This window comes from Dermacentor albipictus, chromosome 6 (genome assembly GCF_038994185.2).
Source record: "Dermacentor albipictus isolate Rhodes 1998 colony chromosome 6, USDA_Dalb.pri_finalv2, whole genome shotgun sequence".
Taxonomy (NCBI): domain Eukaryota; kingdom Metazoa; phylum Arthropoda; class Arachnida; order Ixodida; family Ixodidae; genus Dermacentor; species Dermacentor albipictus.
Window position 1 is genome coordinate 125,943,504 of NC_091826.1, and position 24,091 is coordinate 125,967,594.

Genomic DNA, 24,091 nt, shown 5'->3' on the forward strand with positions numbered 1-24,091 from the left:
ACATTTTTAATCTGGCGAGTCCACTTCATGCACTCATGTAATTCAAGCTTGAATAGATTTAAAAACAGAAACTTCCGTGTACAATTTATAGAGCAAAACAGGAAATGGCTTCCGTGGCCGGAGGCTCATTTATAGGCTGCTTAGTTCCTTTAATGAAAGCGGTCACAATATAGTAGTGCAAAATGTAATCCGCTGATTTATACTTGAAACATGATACAAATATGAGGCAAGGTAATGAGAGAATATCTGCTAAGAAAGTGCCTAGTCTTAGGCCGAATGCAAAGCAAGCCTGCGGCCTCCTCTCTACAGTGACTCCTATGTGCCGCATTTCCGCAAGGTACATTGTAAAAGACCTGACCCAAAATTGCAAGTGTACGCAAAGTTATGCGCTGGGAAATGGCAGCTAAAAGTGATAAATGAGAAATTTTCGTGGCGATGAACGTACGTAAAACATCAAGCAAATGCATTGTGTAGAACACCCGAAAATAAACACACGTGAAGTACGACCACTTAAGAGGAAGCTTTATGTTGGGCCTACTCCGATGCCGCCTATTAAAATTCAGGATGTTTCATGTAACTTGAGCCAAAGTTTAAAAATATGCGAATGCCACATAGCTGCATCAAACCAAGGTAATGTCATTTGCTGTTGCTTGGAGATACTCAGGTTATTTTTGTATTCCGCCTAATTAGATAATTATTCTTAGTTGTTTAATCAGCTTGTCATATATTTTAATTAGATGAAAAGTGTCGATGAGAAAATTGTAGGGTAACATGAAAAACTCCCGATACAGCTTTCTGTTGCTGAATACGTGTGACATAAAAGTCTTTTTTCGAGCGTGAAAGAAACCCGCGGATGCAAGCAAAGTGCCCCGAGCGGTCGCTTGCACGGAAATTTTGCGTGTCTTCTGATCAAGTTGAGCATCAGAGCCTCGGAGATGCAGACAGACGGGAAATAGGAATGCATTCATTCTACGTTACGGAACCCACCTTCCTCTTACTCAACATCTATCGGGAAATTTGCTATTCTGAGCGAGATTTGATTCCCAGTTGCGTGTAGGCTGCATTAGTGCTCGAACGTCGTGTGACTATATGTATATATATATATATATATATATATATATATATATATATATATATATATATATATATATATGTATACGAAACCAGCATAGAAATGGGAATAGACACACCGCAAGAAACACTGTCAACCGCACATTTTTATGTAGGAATCTACGCGCTGATATACGACGTATGTGCCAAATCAGAGTAAAGCTTACTAGGTTAAATTCGTATTCTGCAAATTTCGATTTGGTAAGGGTGAGCAGACCACGTGATTAACAGTTGGGAGCTATTCGAATACTCGTACGGTTCTTGAAACTCTCGATACAGAGTCGGCCTCGAGTCGATGCTAAACCCCTACCTTCTTGGGTTCACATTAAACATTACTCTAATGACTTACCTTGAACCTGAAGGCCACAATTTTTAGAACGAACTCGAGGGCAAAAACGGCGGTGAAAATCATGTTCATGACATCCAGTGCGTACGTGTAGGAATCGGGTTGGCCGTAGAACTGCAAAAAAAAGATAAACAATCTGTAAGTTGTGGGCGAGCAGAAAGGGCATTGTTGACAAGAGTAAAATGACATAAGGCAAAATGGTAGGGTAAAAGCGAATATAACGCGAAAAACGACATTCTTATTTTGCGTTTAGTTCCACGGATACACGTATGAAACGTTTGCAGGATTACTTTCTTCTAACACAATCGTCTGCATTCAACGTAGTAGCTCTGTTTGTTCAAGATGTACAGCGAACAAAGTGCCTTTTCGAGTTACTCAGATTTTGCGAAATGATTACGCTCCAACGTGGCGCATGATGTCAGACGACTCGATGGACTTTCGCTAACTGGCATGTGGCGATGCGTTCCAGCTGAGTAAGAAACCGTGAGCCGTCGATGTGGCAGCATAAATAAAGGCTTGGCGCGTTATTATTCGATCATTATGATCTACTGCACAAGAAACAAACAAGAAAAAGGACGACAAAGTCTGAAATGAGAGCTGCATGAGAACACCAGTAAAGAAAGCATCAGAAACATGAAAGTGCACGATGACAAAGCGGAAAGGAGAAAAGGAAACATGGTGTAACTATACAAGCCATCCAAGCAGAAGACAGGCGACGATGTGAAGGAAATTCGTCATATCATTAAGCCACATTAAAGAGTTTTATACCCAGCTTGTAAGAAAGAGGTTAGCAAGCAAAAGAAAATAAACGAAAGAAACTGTCACAGGCAACTTGGTGATACTTCACTCTGACAACTACTTTCTAATGGCCGACGTAGTTATGACTCGGGACTAATTAGCTAAAACAGTCAGAAAACTAGGAAGCAAATAAATATAAGGTGTTCCATTTTTATTAGTAATGAAATACAGAATGAGGAGTATGCGATAAGTTCCCTACTATATACCAAGAAAGCGATTTCTATAAGTGGCTCGCCCTCAGGGAAGCGGTGAAAGAGTGGGCTTTTGTTGTCAAATTCGTTTAATTGCGTCCATAAAAGACACATCACATAAAACAGACAAGCTGCCGAGCTTTAAGTGACTTACAGTATATCACAGCTTGCGCAGGAATCACGTAGGTATGTAAAAATACTAAATATCCGCACCGTATAAACTACATTATACGGGCGTTATATATATAGCTACTGACAATAGCTAATCCGGTAAAGGTTTAGATCAGGTTATTTTGTCACAGTGAATGCCGCAAGCCCGGATCACTTAAAAGTTTGTCTGCTGCATGGTGGAGCTTCGAAATAAATGGACAGGCCTAAATAACATACATTGTAGTAGATGTCGGCAACAAGCAAGTAATAATGCGGGAAGTCTTACCTAGTTCAGAAGCCAGAACGGACAAGAAGCGACAAGTTGAATTTTCTATAACGTACGCCAATCTCGTCCAAGAGGGAGTTAACGCACGCTCGCCCAGAAAATATTGCGGGGCGCGCGAGCGCGTGGGGAAATAAAACCCCTTAAACTTCGTAAAGCAGGGGCACGCTTTGAAGAAGCTCGCCTCCTCCTCGTGCGCTCTGGCCGAGACCGACGGCGCGTCGCTATTGGCCTAATAGCATCACGTGGGCCCTCGCGCCATGCATCAGCGCCATTTTTGCTCGAGCAGTGTCTACGGAGTTGCGAGGAGCGCATGTTGGCGCGTTGCCACGCTCGAGCAGTGCAGGCGGCGTCATGGTCGAGGAGGGAGTAAAACCCCTCACTCTCCCAAAGTAGCGCCATTCGCTTCCCTCCTCCTCCGCTCGGCGCGGCCTCGACGGTGGCGCCGCCGGTGGTGGGCCTGCCGTAGCAGACGACGGCTAACCCACTACGGGAGGACATCCGCAGAAAAGTTCGTTCGAGCCCTGCGGAGCAGTTTTTTCAATCCAGATCTTTCTTCGTCAGTCGGTAACTGGCCTTTAGAATTTCGTCTTGGAATTGCGGAAGAAATAGAGAAAATTACCATTATTCAAGGAGTATTTGAGGCGTAAAGCTCGCGACGTTGAGAGTTCGTGTTGCTGAAACACGACGCAAGCACGCGGTGTACTCAAACACGCGCGTAATTACCAAAGTTTCAGGTGTTGACAGCGTGAAAGTATGTGTACGTGGTTTCGTAGGTTCATTCACGTACCTGCAGGACACTTTTGTTTGATCGGCTCGTGAGAGATTCCGCCTGTGTGCGATCAGCAATGCCTGGCAACAGGGCCGTTTTTTTTCATTGCGGGGTGCTTTGGTAATCGTGACGATATATTGTTTTTTTTTTACAAGTACTACTCCAGGAGGGCACATGTAATGGCTAACGGAGGCCTCTGAAGAGCACGTAAAATTACACTAATGCAGGCGTCGCAGAGAGTGTTCGCATACAAAATTGGCTGTCCGCGATCTTATACTCCCTTGGCATGCACAGGCTTCGGCGAGCCCCATCCAGCCCTGGTTCTAGCTTTGGTGTTCCCGTTGCCGCTTTGGTGCCCTGGAGGCGCCGTCAGTAATACAAAATAATGACGAGTTGTTACAAGTAGTAAATAAAATTTGTTGAAGAAATACAATCGCGCCGAGGCGCCAATTTCTAAAGCAAAGCTAGCGCGTGAGTATTATGAAACGCCAACGAGGAATTTACCGGCCCACGTACGACTCTACGATCAAAGTGCACGTTAAACTTCCCCAGGCAAGCTAGATAAAGTTATCCGGAGCCATCCACTACGACCTCTTAGCTTTAGTCGCTTCGGAACGTTAAAAACGTTAATCACCACAAACCAAATCAATACATGCGGGCGTACATTCGAAGCTAAGACTGCGTCGTAAGTCATAGTAAGCGTCGAGAATGTGCTAACTTATGGTGGAGCTCAAAACACACCCTGAATAAAGTCGCTTTTATGTCACAGGCCAGCTGCAGATGCGTGCATTTCACCGCAAGACGAATCTACATGAAACAAAGAGAGCACATTCGAAAAAAAAAAGTCAAACAACGCGCTAAAAACCACGCAGAGCATGAACACACGCTTTTTCGAAGCGGAAGGCGTGAACTAGGCTCAAAATAAGAGGTTGTGAGTAGCCGTGGCCTTTACTACGCCGTGCGTTCTTCGCCACTTCCTCGAAGTCAGCCCGCCCGATCCTGCGACTCCACACTTCTTTTTGCGTAGCGCCCACCGGACGGCAAAGCAAAAAAACTTTTTGCCCTCGCTGTGTCTGTTGCGGCAACTGAAGGCGCAGCAGCATGGCATCGCAATTATGTTCTCGGCCCTGCACATTCTATTACGCTAACGCACTCCGTCAGTCCACCTGCCGTACTTTCGTCGCGCAGGCCCAACAATGGAGGTCGGCGCGCGCTGGAAAGAAAAAATATACAGGGGGCGTGGAGGAAGACGCGCCAGGAGGAGCGGGGTGTCGGAAAGATCGAAGAATGGCGCTACTTTTGAAAAATTGAGGGGCTTTAGGAGGGACGTGAAAGTGAGGGAAAACGAGGAGGAGTGAAGACGGAGGAGGAGAGTGTCAGTACTTTACCAAGTTTAAAGGGTTTTATGGCGAAACGGCCCTGCGCGCCGCCTAGCGGCGCACCCCTGTTGTCGAGACCAACGCCTGCGATGCCTGCGCTCTCCAGGAATGCAAACGTGCATGTTTGCAGGGTTTCTCCTTGCGCGCCGGCGATATCCGAATTCTGCCGCAAGATGCCCATGTTGCGATTGCGTGAGCGTGAGTTTGGGCGCGTCACTGCGGCCGGTTTCTGTCGAGTCACGGCGCGGACGCATAGGGCCCGGTGAAGAGCGCAACAAGTCATTTCCTTTTTTTTCTGCACAGCGTCTTTTCGTGGCCACTCTTCGTTCTTTCTTTTTACGAACGGGACGTTCTCCCGCAGAAGAGCGGGCAGAAAACGCGGTCTATAGAACGAGACAGGCAAGAGTAATGTTAACTCTGGATTTCCGTTATATGAACGAGGTTTTGCCCGTCGAAGCCACCACAACGCCAATCGCAAGAAGGGAACCTCGCGGCTACATTCGGATATCGCCGGCGCGCAAGGAGAAACCCTACAAACATGGACGCTTGCAGTGCTGGAGAGACGCACGTGCGCGCAGGCGTCGGTCTCTACAACGGGGGGCCGTTGCACCACGCGCTCGCGCACACCGCAATATTTTGCGGGCGAGTGTGCATGTTACGTGTGAGCAATGTACGTAATAAACTTCATCGCCTAGGGTATAGTGAAACGAACGGGGAGTCACCGCGGAGTATCTAAAGAACGCGAACCGCATTTGAGGCTTTGCCTCCCCACCGCAGGTAGAGTAGGCACGTATGAGGTCTTTCATCTAGGCGGGGACGGTCAGTTCATTAAGAATGTACCAGCTACACTGCAAGCTCCAAAAAGAAGGAAGGGTATACAAGAGAGATTTGAGATCTCTCATAACTAATGTATGATGAGGTATGTCCAGTAGAACTCTCTTATCAGGCGCCGCACGATTTTCGGCGCCCGCATGCGAGATATGCCGGCACATGCAGACGCACTGCCTTGAAGTAGCAGCGGCTAAAAATCGTGACGTTTACATAAATGCAACCTCGAAGTTCAAGTATTAATGACGCGTTTGCCACTTGCCACATGCTTCCAGATGCACTAACCATGCAGAGTAGACCCATGTAACTACATTTGTGTTGGTTACTGCTGTACGTATTACGGTGAGAAAAAAAGTTGCTGTGACTGAACGCGGTTAAACCAAGTTTCTCCAGCGATAGCAAGGGTTTGTTTGCTTTGGAAAATGGCACAGACGCTGCTCGGCGCCACAACAGCAGCGAGCGCATTGACCTTCATACTGAGTCTCACTTCAACGCGAACTAAGCATCGAAAGCACAGCGCATGCGAAGCTATTAGGGCTCGGACCACTCTGTATACATCGCAGATCACTTTAAAGGTGATACCCGCGCGACCGCGCACTTTGTCCACATCGCAGATCGCTTTCAAGATACGGGCACCCACGCGGCGTACGCAGCAGCCGCCGGTACTAGCAGGTTAAGTCCCAGTTTGACCTTGGCTGAGCTTGAATGTCAGATTTACGGAACGAGGCGTTTTCTGGGTTTGAACGTGTAGCAGAGCTATCGCTCCAAAACGACAGCGCTCCTCTAACTGAGAGCGTTCTTAGCTCCTAAGTCATAGAAGCTCTGTTGGAAACAAGCGCCTTGGCCAAACTCTGCCTCAAAATAAGATTGTGACCGAGTGCAACGCACAACTGTCATCTAGTCATTGACATAGCCAGGAAAATCCATTCGTCCTTAAGTGACGAGTTCCTCCGCGATAGAGAATCATCCGCTCAATCTTGAGTACAGTATCGAGCGATGACAAGGCGTCAGAACAATTATCGTAGCTCCCACTCACCTGAAACATTATTCGGACGCTAGTACATTCGCGGTAGATCTTCTAGGATAGATTTGCACTGGCAGATGCTACTGCAGCCGGAACTAGCTGCTGAGAGTTCCTAGAGATATCATGATAAAAGCAGCAGTGGTACACCTTTCATAGTTTGGTTATCTCTAACGGAATATCGCTACTAAGTCCAAACTACAAGTGTTGGCATTTCTCTTTTAACGGGCTCAATAATCATCCCTAATCCTTTCACACGACTAGGCTTGCCTACAAATGTCTTTTAGTATGCAAATTAAGCCACCCAAATACCACCCATACCTACCTGCTTGTACATACGGTACAAGAGTAAGAGGTGCCGCAAATGGCGACATTCTATGTTCCTTATTTCTAGCTTAGTTATTCACTGCTTCTGTGGATCATCTGCGGCTGGTCTGAGAGACAGGAGTGCAGAACGACATTGCGAAGGTGAACGTACATCATTTCACAAGTCACGAACCTGCTCTCTTTTAATACAAGGAAATCATAGTAGACCGTGAATTTTCAAATCTCAACGCCACAATGAAACAGCACTAAACGATGTTGTGGAAATATCATGTAGTATTAGTCGGCACTTATAGATGAACAGTCTAAGGGCTTGAAGCAAATGTAAGTAGAACTGTAATGATGTGTAAGTAGAATTGTTCAATCGAATCTTCACTGTAAAGTCTCGACAAGCACATTCTTCAGGCTTTCCGAAGACATCATAGCAGTTTAAGATGGCAAATAATTCACACCCCAAGAGAAACTTATGAGTAGTGTTAGTGAAGCCAGCATGCTAAGAATGAAGCGAAAAACCACGAGACATGGGGCGTGTTCTCACCTTCATGGCAAGGGTGAGTGTATTGGTCATGATGAGCACGAAGAGCGCGTACTCAAAATACTGGGACGTGACGAACCACCACATCTTGTACTGGAAGCGGGCCTTTGGGATGTAGCGCCGCACGGGTTTCGCTTTGAGGGCGAACTCGATGCAGTTTCTCTGTGTGGCGGGAGAGGGTTGCAAAATGGACGCACCATTAATGATCACTCACAGTCAGTCAGGCACGCTCAAGATGTGCATGTTTAGATAAAACACTGTCGGATACAGGCGCGGACCAGCGTCAAGTAAGTTCGACGGGCACGTGGACATTTCCACAGTCGGCGTATTTCTTTTTCAGTGGGGCATTGTAATCCTGAGCATGAAAGTTTTATGGGGTCTGCGAGGTGACGTTGCGAACTGTAGCTAGTGGCGCCAACAATCTGAACCATCTCGCTCGCGAACACGTGGCGGCACCTCCATAACCACAAAAAGTTAAACCACTAAGCATAACGTCATTGCCTCGACAAAGACCGGTCGCCTACTCGAAACATCTGTCAACCTATATGAGACGTTTCATTATTGTTGACTTTTCTTTATGCGCTCACTGCATTCATCAAAAGCCGACCCAACAGAAGGCTCACTCACACCACAAAGACAGCCATTGTTTTTCTAATGTTATTCACCACGCCCAAGAGAGACTTTGTAACTTTCTATAAAGTTTCCTTAATTGAAGTATATGAACTGATATGTCGTGTCCGCAAAGGGCTCGCCGTACAAGCAGGAGCGCGTGTTCGGTCACAGTTTTGTCCGCGTGCGCTTGTTCAACACATGACACACAAACTATCAGCAACAAATTTAGGCTCCAAGAACAAAGGTGCTACAGATTCGAAAATTGCGTACGCCGCATTGAAAGAGGGGTAGGCATTTACCAAACAGTTTTATTTATATCGGTTGCCCCTTCGTCATGAAGAGAGTACTTTCCGAAGTGTGTGCACTGGCAGTTATACCGGTAGAAAATTATTTTTATACGAGATATAGTTTTTGAAGTGTCATGCTATGCCAAAACGAATGAATATCCCTGCTGTAAATGTTATAAAATCACGAATTGCAACATATCATCTGAATGAATTTATGTACAATTATACGAAATGCCGAACTTTGGAGCACCTCGCTGCTAAGTGGTTGTTCTAACTGGCATTCGCTATTTTTGTTGTTCTAATCGATGAAAAAGATATCGAAAATCCTAGTAATTTTAAGAAAATGTCCTTCTGTTCATGATTAGCATATTCATAAGACTTCGAGAAACCTTCATAACTCATAGATAAATACTACGCGAGTAATTTACAGCCGAAATAACGAAAATTGACCACAATTTTCTAACTCATCCGTGGGACCCTCTGAATCCTGGGAAAGCTTTGAGAAGCTTACTATGAAGAACTTCATATTACCTTGAGCGCCTTCTGTACTTCGACATCACTAAGTGCGCAAAGCTCGAAACACTCTCTAAAGTATTTCAAAGTCTAACCTGAAAATATGCGAAATACAGCATAACGAGATAATGGTGTTTACACTTGCCCGAGGGTCTGATCCCTTTCGCCGGCTTTTTGGGTTCTACAGCTCTGGAGCGATATTCATAATGAGTAGTAAGGCTGAGTCTCGAGAATTCAACCCTTACTCTCCTCGAGAGCGAGAGAACAGGCGTGCCACTCACTTGGTTCTTGTCGAGCTCACAGTTCTTGTACTCCTGCTCGCCTTCGTTCTGAAAGGTCACAATAACGAAGCCGACGAAGATGTTCACCATAAAGAATGCGATGATGATGATGTATACGATGAAGAACACTGCCACTAGAGGCCGATAGTTGTACAATGGGCCGTGGTCTTCCTCATTCGAATCGATGGCCACGTACAGGAGGCTGCAGAGAAAAAGAGCAGTAATACGTGGGACAATTGAAGAACACGGATGGCGCAAAGTGACATAGTAACACGCGTAAGTTTACAATATTTCATTACGCGGCATTTTCTCTGTAATGTCCTGGTTGACTGTGAAATTCGTTATCCTTAACATACATGCATTTTGATAGTGCATTGGTCTGTATCTCTCGCAAGTTCTTTCAATGTCCCGCCAATTTCTGGCGACATTTTCTCTTTATCCAACGTATAAACGAGTACAGGAGAAAGATGTCGACGCAAATTGTGGGGAAGCGCCTGAAATCGGCTTTTGCGACCCTGAAAAAGAAATGCGGCAGGCTTCTGAAACCTTCAAAAACGACAACTAAATTTTCAGCAAAAGAATTGAGCAGATCGAACGCACATGGTGGAGTCTAAGTGAAGCGAAGATGTCGTAATCCGGTAAAATAAATGCTGTAAAACTAAATGCGATGGTGCACAACTCTCGTTATTGTCGTCCTATACAACGTGCAATATTCGTGATATATGTGGGTCACACAAGTCACAACTTTAGTGTTATGCAATATTCTTGTTCTGGACTATGACGCTGAAAAGGTGCCTAAATGCAGAGGCCCACAATGCGACATCAATGCAGTCACATCACGAGCATGCAGGCGATGACTTATGCTTCGTGAAAGAAAAATGGTTAGGAGAAACGTGAGAAGAGAGAAAAACGATGTATATGGTAATGTACGCCCCCTGTCACAGTACAGGCATGCGTGTGCACTTAAGGCATCTAATCGCCTTGTGCCACAGTGGCACATACTCTCCAGCAACGGGCACATATGCACTGGTCGGAGAATTATGTTAGGCCAAATAGAAGAAATTTCAAGGAAACCGCCCGATAGCATGCGCTATATCTTATTACGAAGCCTGTGCGCATTAGGACGCCTATAATGAGCCGCTAGATGTACATATATGGTCCACGCCATGATGTATTTGGTCGCACACAGCAGTACTCGCTGTGACTATACTTGTGAGGTCAACCTGCGCTGCTTATAGATGCCGGCGCACATGTAATGTTCATATATACAGGCACTGAGATAATTGACAGGCGGAAAGACCGACCTGACTGCTGAGGCGAAACCACGGTGGGATGGCAAAGAAAGCTTTCCTTTCACAACTATGGGCGGCAAAGTTACATAGAAAGACATGTCCCATGCAAGCAAACAAAATAAATAAAGCTCATAATGATGTAGGGAAACCACACCTTTCATGCAGTCAAGCCTGCCCGATTTGTCGCTTTCATAAGCCTCACCATCACAGCTTCCCAACTCTATCATCCATCTAGCTCTCCGCTCCACATACCACACCCCTTTAGAAGAAAGCTACGTAAACAAACTGTGCCGAGAAAAGCATATGTCGCCTTGAAAAAGACTAGTCCACTTGTCGAAACGTGGGCTGCCGCTTTCACTTTGTTCTCGTTTTGCTCATTGTCTTGAATTTGCATCTCCCGCTTTCCACGTGTTTTCCCATACCGCACTAGTCGTTCGAAAGCCATCTATCCAACTCACGATCGTTTTCCAAACCCACCTTCAGTCTTTTTTTTTTTCGTGCAAAGCTAGAATGACTGTAATGACATCCTTCCTCTTCTATTGTTACTTACCCCTCCAGATAAAAGCACATCATCGAAGAAACTGTGTGAAACCAGCCCGCTTCTCATATAAATCATATAAATAGAACTTGAGAGCGGCATTTTCACTGTTAAACCTTTATTTGACGGAAGACGAGCTCAGCTCGCCAAGCGTGAACTGAAAAAGAGACAAACGACGAGAACAGCTTGTCTAGAGGTTTTCTTGTTTTTCGTGCAAGCTAGACGACAATTTGAGCTCCTGTGTTGATTCGCGCTTCTTTCAGGTCGTACAAGTTGATTTTGTGCTCGTTGTAAGTAAGGTCAGATGGCGCAAGTATCTGTTAGACAGTACAGCTGGGAGCATAGACAAGCTTGTACAATGAAAGCCACCTTCGTTACGATGTAATAGAAAAATTCCTATTAAACTTCACCTTGCTGACGAATTATCTGCAGGGTGGTTTTGCATTATACGATCATCCGAATCATTTCATGTGATGTTGGGAGCCTACCGTCAATTGTGTGCAATGAAGCCAACCTTTGTTACAGTGTAAAAAACAAGTTCTGTAGTAAAATTCCACTTTCTCGGAGAAATGTAGCGCATGTACTTGCTTATACGATCATCGGAATTACTCGCACAGAATGAAAATTGCTGCTGTTTTTGCAAGTTTCTCTGTTTAACCGTCTTTAAAGGGTTGTTAAACAAATAGCCACATGTAGAATTTTCTGCAGAATTTTAGCTCCTGCGGAAAAATTGCGGCTCTTATAGCAGGTAACAGTTTGTCGTCGACCTGAGCGCTGCTTCACAGGCGTTGGCAAAATGTCAATGCAGATGGCGTAAGCCTCTGAGTATTTAGAAAAAAAATCATGAGGAAAAATTGAAAGCGCTTTAACTTTGTGTGATTCACGTCTTGTTCGGCATAGCGGGCAGTGACCGATGCTGACGACTCCGGATAAACTTGGCTCGGGGTGTGCTGCCCCAAAGTATCAGCACCGGGTATCAGCCGTCGTAACGCGGCTGCCGCGGCCGACACACGTTCCCGGGATCCCGCGCACCGCAGCGAGACGCCGCAGCCGAAAACCGAGACAGTACTCACTCGGGCCACCCTTCGAAAGTGGACACGGTAAAGAGCGTCAGCATGGCCTTGAGGACGTCGTCAAAATGGAAGTTGTTCTGTTCCCACACCCGGCTCTCCTCGGACGGTCGCGTTATATCGCCCTCGGCGAACACGATGAACTTTCCCCTGCGCCATTGCAGCGAAAGAAAGTAAGACACGCTGCAAACGAGATGCTACTTTTCACCGTAAAGTTTTTATGAGGGTTACGTTAACAGTAATGCACTAAGAAAGGTTTAGCGCAGTTTGTATCTCTTCTTTATTCATTAATTGGAAACACCTTCGGAAGACATGAATAAAGGCAGAAGATTGGCATCAAAGTTTCATGTCACCCTCGAAGTGCAATAGAAAACATCAGCCAACCACAGTAAGATAATAAAAAACTCAAACTATATATTTATGTTCTCATAATATTTGGACCATTAGTAATGCAGAAATTTAAGAATACGTACAAATACAAAACATTAATAAATCGTTACATAAGTTTAGGGACAACAGGATAAAAGCTGCATAACAGCAGAGTCCTTCCATGTTTTTTTCTGGTCACGAAACTGCCGCCTCAGTTTCATATAGCGCCAGCGCCCGCCGCTAGAGGCGCAACCGTGCATGAGAGGGCATGCGAACGCCGCTACCGCTGTGGTTGTGTGTGGGGCAGCCTCGGTATTCTAGCTTTCTCAACTTCCTCAACGATCGCTTTACTCTCACGTAACTATTTTTAACATTGAATATAATTAAATTACTGCCTGAGCGTGTCTTCTGCGATGATATGAGCGCACGGGACGAAAAAAAAGCCGCTCATAACATGGAGCTTGCGGCGGTCTCGGACCGAAAAAAAAAAAGAAAGATCTGGAATTTTAAGAGCCACAACCGCGATACGATTATGAGGCACGCCGTAGTGGGGGACTCGAGATTAGTTTTGACCACCTGGGATCCTTTAAATTCACCTAAATTTAAATAAACGGGTGTTTTGCATTTCGCCCCCGTCGAATTGCGTGCGCTGTACACGGCCGGGCGGTCTCGGTCCGGATTTCTTCGTCATCACCGTTCGCCTCAACGTTTCGGTGGGCTCCGCTTTTTAATATTTGCCTTAAATTAAACACCGCGCATTCGCAACAAAACGCCAGTGGTCCCACTTATCACCAGATGTGTAAGCGCCAATTCTCCGTTGCGCATAGCGCCAGATTGTTCGCCGAGCACAGCTGTTCAGTTTCTGTTTAACTGTGGCAGAGAAGGACTCTGTGGGCAGTATCTTATAACGAGATCAAAAGAATGAAATTGCTATTGCAAAAGGCTGCTACCGTAGAATACTTAATGACAAAAAAAAGGGAACTGAGCTGCTCCATGCGCTTAAGATTTCTTGCGAAGCGATGCCATTTCTGAATAAGATTTAGGTAGAATTAATGCAAGACGAACTTCGCTACTAAATGTCTTCGGTGCGGCTTTTAACAACGGATTAAGGCGAACCTGAAGTGTTAGGACCTGCACAGTTGAAACTAGCTGTAATTAGGCAATTGCCTTAGCAAGCAGTCGTTAGGAAGCGTCAGTAAGCCCAGCACTTATTCACGCTGCTCGTGGTTTCGACGCAGAAACGACGAGACTAGGTATTTGGGTTCTTAATTCGCAACTATTTACAATATGTTAAAATGTTGCAATCACCGGTCCTGATATTCTTATCATGGTCGAAAAATTTATAATTCGATTAAGAAACGAAATAAAACGTGTTGGTGCAAAAACAAAATACAAGCACGATCATTTATTTATCATGTAAAATAAGTGGAGCGAAATACAGATAGCACAGAGGCTTCCGGTCATAAATGGTCCACCATTCACAATGCAAGAAGTTTGTTAAAAGCATGACATAATACGCATAAAGAAATAAGATCAAACGTGAGAGGTATGCATTGGGAGGCAGGAAACAAACACCAGCAAACGAATGGCAATAAGTACAGAATGCATAGTCGATTGTTTCTATAAACAAGAAAGTGTAAAGCATAAGCATTTCATAACACACGGCTAAAGAACTCTCAAACGAACACAAGTAGCCACATCACAAATACAGCAATTTTATTTTAAATGGCTTGTTAGAGATACCAACTTTCTACTTCTTCAGCTGTTACTTAAACATGCATACAAAACTTGCTCAGCAAATCACAATACAAATGTAGCTAACAGTGTGCTAATAACCTTCTTACTCATAGTAGCTTATAGACTTAAAAGTACGTGCAATTGAAGAATTGTAGCCCATCAATAGCCAAGACTAATGGACAATGGAGAATAGAACAATGCATATTATTCTGTTTCAGCACTTGCATTTAAAGGAATTCTAATGCTATACCTTTCATAGATGGTCGGGGTTAGGGCGCCATTGTTGTGAACTACTCTATCCTGGTATAACACAAATTGAGGTTGCAACAAAGCATAAAGCAAATGTGTTTTGTCATCAATGCCCTGATCAGATCTCACAACACTCTTATTCTCCTTCATCATCAGCATTGCAATTTTTTTTAAGTGGTCACCTTTACACGATAATCGTGATACCTACTGCGTCCCTTTAACTGGTACCGCTTCAACTGGTTGGTTTCCTACCACTCCCTGCTGGACATGAAGCTCGCCCCTTTGCTGTGACGATGTCCGAGGCGTCAACGTGTTTCGCGCACACACGTGTATACTTCGATTCGAAATTAAAACCGCCACTTTCCTGCCGCGGTATGGCCCGCTTCCATTTCTCGCGCTGCTCCTTGTTATTAGGTAAACAGAACAACGACACCTTTTCGGTAGTGCCCTTGTAGCCGGAACGGCACCCAGGCACGCAACACGTGTTCGGCATCGTTGTCCCACCCCACCACTTCAACCAAACAGCCCAACACTCGAAAAATAGCACAGCACATGCACAGAACGCACCCGATCAGTCAGCTCGCCTCGCACTGCGCACGCATTTCAGTACGCGAACGATGCCCTCTGTGGCACAGTGGCGCCGCGTCGCGGCACCTTTGGGCAGCATATGAACCTCTCCCATAGCGTGACGGCGGAGTTTCGTGACCAGAAAAACATGGAAGGACTCTGATAACAGCTTGATTGGAACCACCGCAGCAACGTAAGGCAAGGCACAATATACGTTTTAAATTTGGAAATCACTTAAACTACGAATAATGCAATAATTTAAGAAGCATACGCATGTTAAGAAGAATGTATATTGGTATCACACTTCCTTTAACTCAGGTAAACGTACTTCACCCTTCTGAACATAACAGAAAAATCCAAGTAAACACTGCATGCACTCAAAATAACTTGTTCATGGGCTAGTTGATGCTTTGTGAAGCTATAGCTTCACAAAGCATCACTGTAGCTTTGTAGCATATACTGTAGCTTATACTGAAGCTTATACTGAAGCTTATACTGTAGCATAAGTTCTTGTGTCTGTTTCATTGGCGCCACAATGGCTTCACTGCAAGTACTTGTGTAATAAGGGCAGTAATCTCCTGATGCATTACCATTGGTACTGATTACCAATGGTATTGATGCAATACCATTGGATCACCCAGATTTCACGGCACTAAAATTATTGTTCCTATAGTGAGTTTCTTTAAACGTATATATTAAAGGTGAGCTGTGTATGATCTCGAAGATGGTTAGTTGTTTATTTATTACACCTGGTGTTTGCGAACCAAACGTTCGTAGGCCATAGTTTGAAATCAAGAATTGCTTACAAACTTTTGTTTTAAATTATATGCACGAGTGTTGTATTCTACGTTGGGTTTAATGAAAGAAATTGAGGCACCACTCTTTATGTATGACAACAAAGTAGCATGTTACCTACGAATCCTCCTGGCAAATCAGGACTCATCACATGGCAGGCAAAATCACATGACTCACACTACTGTTTCGGCTAGTGGAGCGGTCAAATGAGTTCTACTACAAATTGACGAAAGTCGGAAATAAAGGCTTGTAAAGGCAAGGAGAAAATTCCGTACATTTTTATGGAGGAACACTTGTTTTTTACGTCAGACTAGTGTCAAACAGACCGGCAAATATGGAAAGAAAGTATACCTTTGTGCAATCTTGATTCCAAGCGTACGTGAAAGTGTTCATATGCTTGTGAACAAAACAAAAATTACGATAGGTGAAGGAATGAATGTATCAGCCTAGCGGATTCCTTTCCTTTTCGTGGGCGCCGCTGTCTTGATGCTGTTCGCTTTTTCATTATTCGGATCTTGAGAGTAACGAACATGAATGCGCAGATAGATGCACGGTATAAAAGAGAGAGCACTTACCGGCATTCTGGTTGTGTCAGCTTTGACCGGTCTGTACATCGAAAGAACTTCCCCTACACACACCGGACACACGCAAAAGTGAGACGGCAACACACGTGAGCATATAAAGAAGTTGCATTGGAGCTAAAACACAGCTGAGCATGACCGCCTCATCAACATGGCAATACAACTTGACTCTTTCATGCGAACAGGTCAGTTTCGAGAATAGACTGGAGCATACGCATGAACTAACGTAAAAAAATACCGTTTGATTGAAAAAAACTTATCAAGCAAAACTATGCCGCAATCAAAATTCTGCTGTGGTTCCCTGTCCTCCGCGGAAAACAGCTCAAAACAGATTTTATGTTACCTGAAAGAAACAGCTACAAAATAAATGTTGCTTGCTTATACTTCTGTTGGTGATTATTTTACTTTTAGCACCTCCACATTCTTTAACGATACAGACCGTGTGGCCGGTGCGGAGCAGAGCTTGTGAAAATTGTTCTCACCATAGGCCTAATACACCGCAGCCGATTCACTAGGTAATATAACGTGCGATTATGCAAACAGAGAAGATCAATAGGAAGAAAGCAAGAAGTATGCAGTGGGAACAACGATAAAAACTTTCTAAAAAGGTGGTGATCATTATAGCCGCTGCAGCTCTAAATGTAACACATGTCTAGCTCCATGTCTGAAACAATAATTCGTCCACTGTGTATTCAGGGCACAAAATGCAATAATTTAATATGGAGTATTTTCGAAGCTTTCAATAGGCTAACGTGATTCATGCGAAATTGATGTGCAAACTTGGCTCCATCCGAGCTAATTTCAGGGTAGCAGAGGTGCCCTCGGGAGTGCCACAAGGTTCAGTGTTCGGTTCATTGCTTTGTTTGATGCTTATAAATGATTTGCATAATCACATAACCAGAAGTTTAAGTGTGTATGCTGATGAAAGCATATTATATCAGAAAATTTCCTGCTTTTAGTACGATCTACAGCTTCAAAAACCACTTTCTAATTTTAGCTCTTCGTGCGCTAGCTGGAAAATGACAATCACCATTCGTAAAACCGTCGTTATGACTTTCATTACCACAGACGCCTTCTGTTTATATGCGAAGCATATTACGAGAGCTCAACTCAGCTCCTCAGGCGCGGCGGTGTCGCCTTGAATACCACGTGACACCGTGACGTCACGACAGAGGAGAAGTGGCTTTGGCTCAACTCTTGCAAGATGGGCTGGGTGGGAATCAAACCAAGGTCTCCGGAGTGTGAGACGGAGACGCTACCACTGAGCCGCGAGTACGATGCTTCAAAGCGGTACAAAAGCGTATCTAGTGAATGCGGTGTTGCCTTAGAAACGAGCTGTTGCTAAGGCTCAGGCGTGCGTCGCTTGCTCAAGCGCACATTTCGTTGCCGCGCCGAACGCTTCGTTGCTCGACGCTCACCGCGTCCAATGTGGGGCGTCCAAGGCGAAGCAGAGTAACGCATGAGTTGTTTCTTCGTCTAGCCGAACCAAGTATAGCCAAGCAACAGCAGTTCACCAGGCTAAACAGTGGTTCAACAACTAAAATAAAGGCTAGTATGCTTCGCATCCTGGGCTTAACCTTACCTAAGACACAGCCATTTTTTTTTCTTACAAAATTAGAAACAGCCCAATTCAAGACGTTAGTGAATATAAATACATTGCTATTGTTTTCACACCCAGTATGTCTTTATCCAAACACATAGATTTAATAAGCTCAACGACACTGAAAAAATATGTCTATCTGCGCCGTACACGGACCACTGCCCCAAGCGATACTAAACTACTGATCTATAGATATCTCATCTGGCCTCTACCAGAATACGCTTCTCTTTCCTGGAATCTGCGCATGCAATGCGGCATTAATCGCATGGAGGCCATCCAACACAAAGCGATCCGCTTCATCGCTTCATATGCCGCAGGTTCTACAGGGGTTTTTTCACCTTCCGCAGCGCTTCCAACCCTGGGCTTGCAACCACTCTCAAATCGCCGACGCACGGAATTGCTAAAAACTTCTGCATTGCGTCATCAACTCCTTTTGCCGGATTTCATCGCATAATTACCTAACTGCTGCTAAAGATCCAACATTAGGAGTCACCATCACCTAGACACCGCGCCTTATTTTGACCCTGCAGACGCTTTTAAATGCAGCTTCTTCCCCCGTATAATTGAATATTTGAATTCTTTGCCTGGTAGCGCTCGTTCTCTTCCGTTAAACTTATTTTTACTGACTATTCGATGCGTAGTGAGTATTTTCATTTGGCCTGTATTGTTCATACTGCCTCTATTATTTGTCACCATTCTGCTTTCACACGCACTCCTGCAATAGCCCAATAGGGCTGCAGTATGAACCAATCAGTAAATATATTAATGACATTGGCTACTGAAAAAAAAATGTATTATATATACATATATATATATATATATATATATATATATATATATATATATATATATATATATATATATATATATATATAGTGGTTCTGTCTGGTAGGTGTGCAATGAATAAAAAAAACGGGTGGAATTTAAAAAACCGCATATTAAATTGCTAACGTTTCGGCTGTTACACGACAAATAATGAACTACACTTGACCCGAGCAGTGCGGCCTCATTGTGTCAAAATAAATATTAGACGATCCAAAAGCAACCTTAAGCACGCTCTACATCTCGGTCATTTTCTGTAGAAACAAGCGGACGCTTTTTTTTATGAACGCTTTAATTAAATAGGCGAAGTGTGAACGATTTTACATTAGTATGGCAGCCAAATAACTGAGTTATGTTATCTCACCACGTAAGCAACGGAGGAATGCATTTCTTGAAACGGCCTTAATATTTGACGCTGGCGTGAGAAGGCGCGTAGCGGAGCATCGTAGTATTTCCATAGTAATTATTTAAGTGTGAGCAATGACGGTGCGGAATAAGCTCCGTGTGCGCCCCAGTAAGTGGACAACGTAGTAGCACTAATCTGAGTCAGATATTAACGCCGTCCTTTAGAGTCGGGAGTCTCGCATCGCGAATAACAGCGCAGCTATCATGGCGAAATACGCGCGCACCGGGCCACATGACGCCGAACATAAGCGAAACGCACGTCGCTTTTCGTGTGGTCGCTTCTCGGCAGCCAAACGCATCGCGCGTGTTGGGCGTACCTTGAAGAGCTGGACGCCAATGACGGCGAACATGAAGTTGAGCAGGAACGTCACCAACATGATGTTGCCGATCGTCTTCACGGCCACGATGACGCATTGCACTACGTGCTGCGTGGCACGAGAGAAGGGGAGAGAGAGAAACACGTTCACTCGTTAGGCACGACGTGCAAAGAGACGGCAAGCACACTCTCATTCAGCTGCATCAGTGTGAACTGCACAATGCATAACAGGATACTATCGAAAGTGCATCTTCGCCGTCCACTCGTTTTAGCATCACAATATTTCCTCTGACTCTCTGCAGAGATACGATCTTTATGTATGAAATCTCTCCGGTATATCTCCTTCAATGGAATCAGCAGCAGTAGTGGAAATATCACAGCTGATTGCAAAAATAGGCCAATTAGGCATAAGTGAATTGCGGTTTCGTCGGCTGTGCTCGTGTACGTCGGAGCAACACAACAGCGTGAAGTATTTTTTTTTTTACGTAGCTTTCTTAGTTGCCAGAGCTTTCATATTCATATATATTCAAGGCCACTTCAAAGAGCCACCTGTCTATATTACTTGTTCATGCAGCTGCATGAATTTTATTTCCAACGCATACATTTTATTTCCAACGCATACGTGATGACATCTACATTGCAAATTTTCAACTGGGATTCAAAAACACCAAGTCTTGCCGGTGGCATTTCGAGAGATCGTTTAACATGATGAACACTGCGATGCACATTTTTTGCAGATAAACTCATGCTGCTTCCCTATTCCATCTTCCAGTCTTCCAGTCTTCCAGTCTTCCATGCTTCCAGTCTTCACATCTTCCGCTACGCAGTATAGTCAACAACCACATTCTCTGGTTACCCTAGATGTGTTCCTTTGTTTATTTTGTTCCTGAACCTGCCGGATTGGAAAGTTTTCTTCCCCCGTACCCTTCCTCACAAAACGCTCACATGTTCCTGACTATACTGTGGCAAGTAAGTACATGTTGTACGAAAGTAAGGTTGACCCCGAAGTACGGGTGTCTCTGGTGGTTGAAAAGGTCTGGCAGGCGCTTTTGATGAAGCGTTGCTCCAACTTCACCGTTATATTTGACCACCCGCATTGTATGACGGTGGCGAAGTGCGTACGGTGACTATGCCGACATATAAGTATAGCATAAATTACTGTGACGTATCACAAGTCCGGTACGAACACACCTCTTTACGTGAAATAACGAGAAAAGGCCCTAATAGGCGAGAGATAGAGAGAGAAAAAATAATTTAAATAGGTAGGGATGTAACTAGAAAAGTGCCTTGTCGGCTAATCAGACATTTGGCTAACCAAATTAGCTCACCAAAAAAGTTTCTGGCTGCACAGGGGCGAATCGCCAGCAGGATATTACATACTTTCAACAGTCTGCTCAGGAAAGCGATAAGCTCTTCACACATGTCTTAAAGTTGGTGTAATCGAGCACTCACCTTTAGACCTTTAGCCCTATTGATGGCCCTCAGTGGACGAAGCACGCGACAGACACGAAGGATTTTCACTACAGAGATGGTCCCATCTCTGAAAGAGAAGTCACGACAGCAGTTAGTATCGGTGGTCGCCAGTCATTGGTGCATGTCCTAAGCAAAGCAGCAAAGCTCAATAAACATCCATTCTAAGCAACAATGTTTCCGAGAAGCCGCAATCACTAACGCAGACTTCAGCAGTAGGCTCGTACATGGTTCCCGTGATATCGTAAGCAATGAATGACGCCAACAAAGCTACACTGGTTCAGATGAAGTCCGCAATTTTTTCTTTGAAATTAACAAGTAGTGCTTCGAAAGATGGCATCACAATATCTTGTTAAGACATGCTCTTCCAGAATGTCCAGTTAATCCAGAATGTCCAGTTAAACGAATTCGAATGCAAACACAAGAAAAGAAAATTTACTGCGTATAACTGTTTTATTTATTTGCTTACTCACTCACTCACTCACTCACTCACTCATTTACTTTACTTACTTACTTTTACTTAATTACATGTTTAATTACATAATTAATTACTTAATCATTTAATCACTTGCCTAAGTGCTTACGTACTTATTTAATTAGGTACTCGATCATTTAATTAAATAAGCAATTAATAAATTACTTAATTAGTTTATTAGCTACGTGCTAGATTACCTAATTATGTCACTGGTTTATTGTTTATATAATGCATTAATTAATTGATTGTCCAATTAGCCAGCTAATTATTTTATTCCATTCCTTTACTTACTGCATTACTTAATAAATTATCTGATTACCTACTGAATTACATAATGAATTTGTTAATTCTTCACTTAATTACCTAATTAGTTATTTACTTACTTACTTACTTACGTACTTACTTACTCACTCACTCACTCACTCACTCACTCACTCACTCACTCACTCACTCACTCACTCACTCACTCACTCACTCACTCACTTCAAGCGCGCTCCGGACCAAGACGCGTTAACGAGAGGAGTTGTGAACAAATGAGTACATGCGCATTCAATTTTACAAAAGGTAGGGTGCACAGCAGCTTTGAAGTTGTTACACTCAGGGATGAGAGCGAACGAACCAGAAACGAGGTTCCAGTCGACACTTGCTCAAGGGGGGAAAGATTCGCTAAACGGTCGCGTATAGCAAGTAGGCACGCCTACCTTAAAATTGTGGTCTAAGATTGATGAAATGTTGGGATGCGGTCAGAAATTGATAGTAATTGTGTGAATCGAGCTTCCATTCAACTATGCGGACACTTATCAGCTATATTATGGACCATACTTGACATTTCCTAAAGTAAGTGACAGCAGTCCCTCATGCGCATTTCACTGAACCTCATAATAACGCATACTTGGACTTATTGTGTTGGTCTAGCACTGTCTTTTATTTTACGTCATCATCACGTCCTTTTGCATACGACCTGCATTTCTCTTCGAACAAATGTACACAAATACCCAGCGCTAATAGTTACATTGTTTTCATGAGCATTCTTCTAAAATCGCCTATCCTGGTTCGCGTATTTCAATATAGCACATTCGACATTTATTGCTCATCTCCTTTGCACTCTTGCCCCCCCCCCCCCCCACCCCCACACACAAAAAAATGATCCCGTGAAATTAGGCGCTTCTTGCCAACCTCGAGCTGAGCGGATAACTAGAAACTGAGAATAATATAGTTATGTTTTAGCTCGAGGCTTATTTCGAGAATTACAAAATCCAATTTGCATTTGTTTGACTCCTTGGTGCAACTACACGTTCGGACGAATCACACAAATAAGAATTCGAAGTTTGTTATTAACTATGAACTCTGCAGTGTAACTTTAACAGGAAGAAACCCGGGCTACAAATTCAAAGTGAACAAGCTATTCCTGTTTAGAAGCTTGAGTGGTTCGCATGGGCTATGAGCACATATTGATACGCGAACTACTTAGGCTAAAATACAAAACTTGAAAAAGAAACAGAGATAAATGCCTAATATTCTTTTAATATTGTAAATTAAAGCGCAGGTCACTGTACAGCAATGTCTCTAAATCTCCCTTCTTTTTTTATTTACTTGAAATTATAGATGAAATTGTCCTTTACATTGCAATCAGGCTGTTCTTCTGTCATTCTATGTCACAAACAATGCATAACGAATGTGACGTTCCATGTAGAAAAACAAACGAATAACAGCGCAAACAAGTGGACGTGCAGACTGTGACTGACGAATCACTGTCTCAGTCCGCACGTCCCGCTGTTTACGCAGTTAACATTCTTTTTTCAGACACGGACGAACCGGTCCACGTTAGCGCTTTGTTTCAGCGCAGGAAGCAGCCACGACAGAGCCGTCGGGCAGTGACTGACCCGAAGCCGAACGAGATGAGCGACACGCAGACGACGAGGACGTCAAGGAGGTTGAAGTAACTCCTGCAGAAGGACCCTTTGTGCAGAATCACCCCGTACGCTATCACCTGCACGAAGCGTTGAAGGAAGCTCCGGTCAGTGACACTTCGGCAGGAGCGAATCCAGAGTACAAATTCACCGCAAACATTCTATTTCCGTTAATTCACTCGGTTTTTTGCATGTGCCATTAGCAGGCATAGATATGCGAACGTTAAGCACTCCATATACGCAATCCCTTTGCTCACTTGCCATACTTTGTTCACTTACTAGCTCACGATGACATGCGTCCCAGTCTCAATAAAGCCAGCGTGTAACACAATAACAGACGTGCAATAACCATTCGCTTTTCTACATGAATTTTAGCGTGAAGCAAACGATGACACAAGCGTGCGGCACTAACGCTAACGGGGCTGGTGCAGGAAGTTTCCTTTATTATTTTTCTGCATTGTAAGA

The 24,091-nt window shown here is 44.1% G+C and overlaps 1 protein-coding gene across 6 annotated transcripts in view; it reads right to left on the bottom strand.

Moving 5' to 3' along the window:
* The window catches only part of LOC135899458 (muscle calcium channel subunit alpha-1-like), a 934,514-nt gene that overhangs the window by 87,477 nt on the left and 822,946 nt on the right, over positions 1-24,091 (bottom strand). For all 6 annotated transcript variants that reach the window (XM_065428717.2, XM_065428715.2, XM_065428718.2 and 3 more), the window contains 8 exons: positions 23,600-23,706; positions 21,224-21,311; positions 19,773-19,880; positions 16,623-16,675; positions 12,334-12,480; positions 9,431-9,632; positions 7,741-7,899; positions 1,460-1,570 (listed from right to left, as the gene is read on the bottom strand). In XM_065428717.2, coding sequence (XP_065284789.1) covers positions 1,460-1,570; positions 7,741-7,899; positions 9,431-9,632; positions 12,334-12,480; positions 16,623-16,675; positions 19,773-19,880; positions 21,224-21,311; positions 23,600-23,706 — 975 coding nt within the window. The remainder of the gene's footprint in view (positions 1-1,459; positions 1,571-7,740; positions 7,900-9,430; positions 9,633-12,333; positions 12,481-16,622; positions 16,676-19,772; positions 19,881-21,223; positions 21,312-23,599; positions 23,707-24,091) is intronic.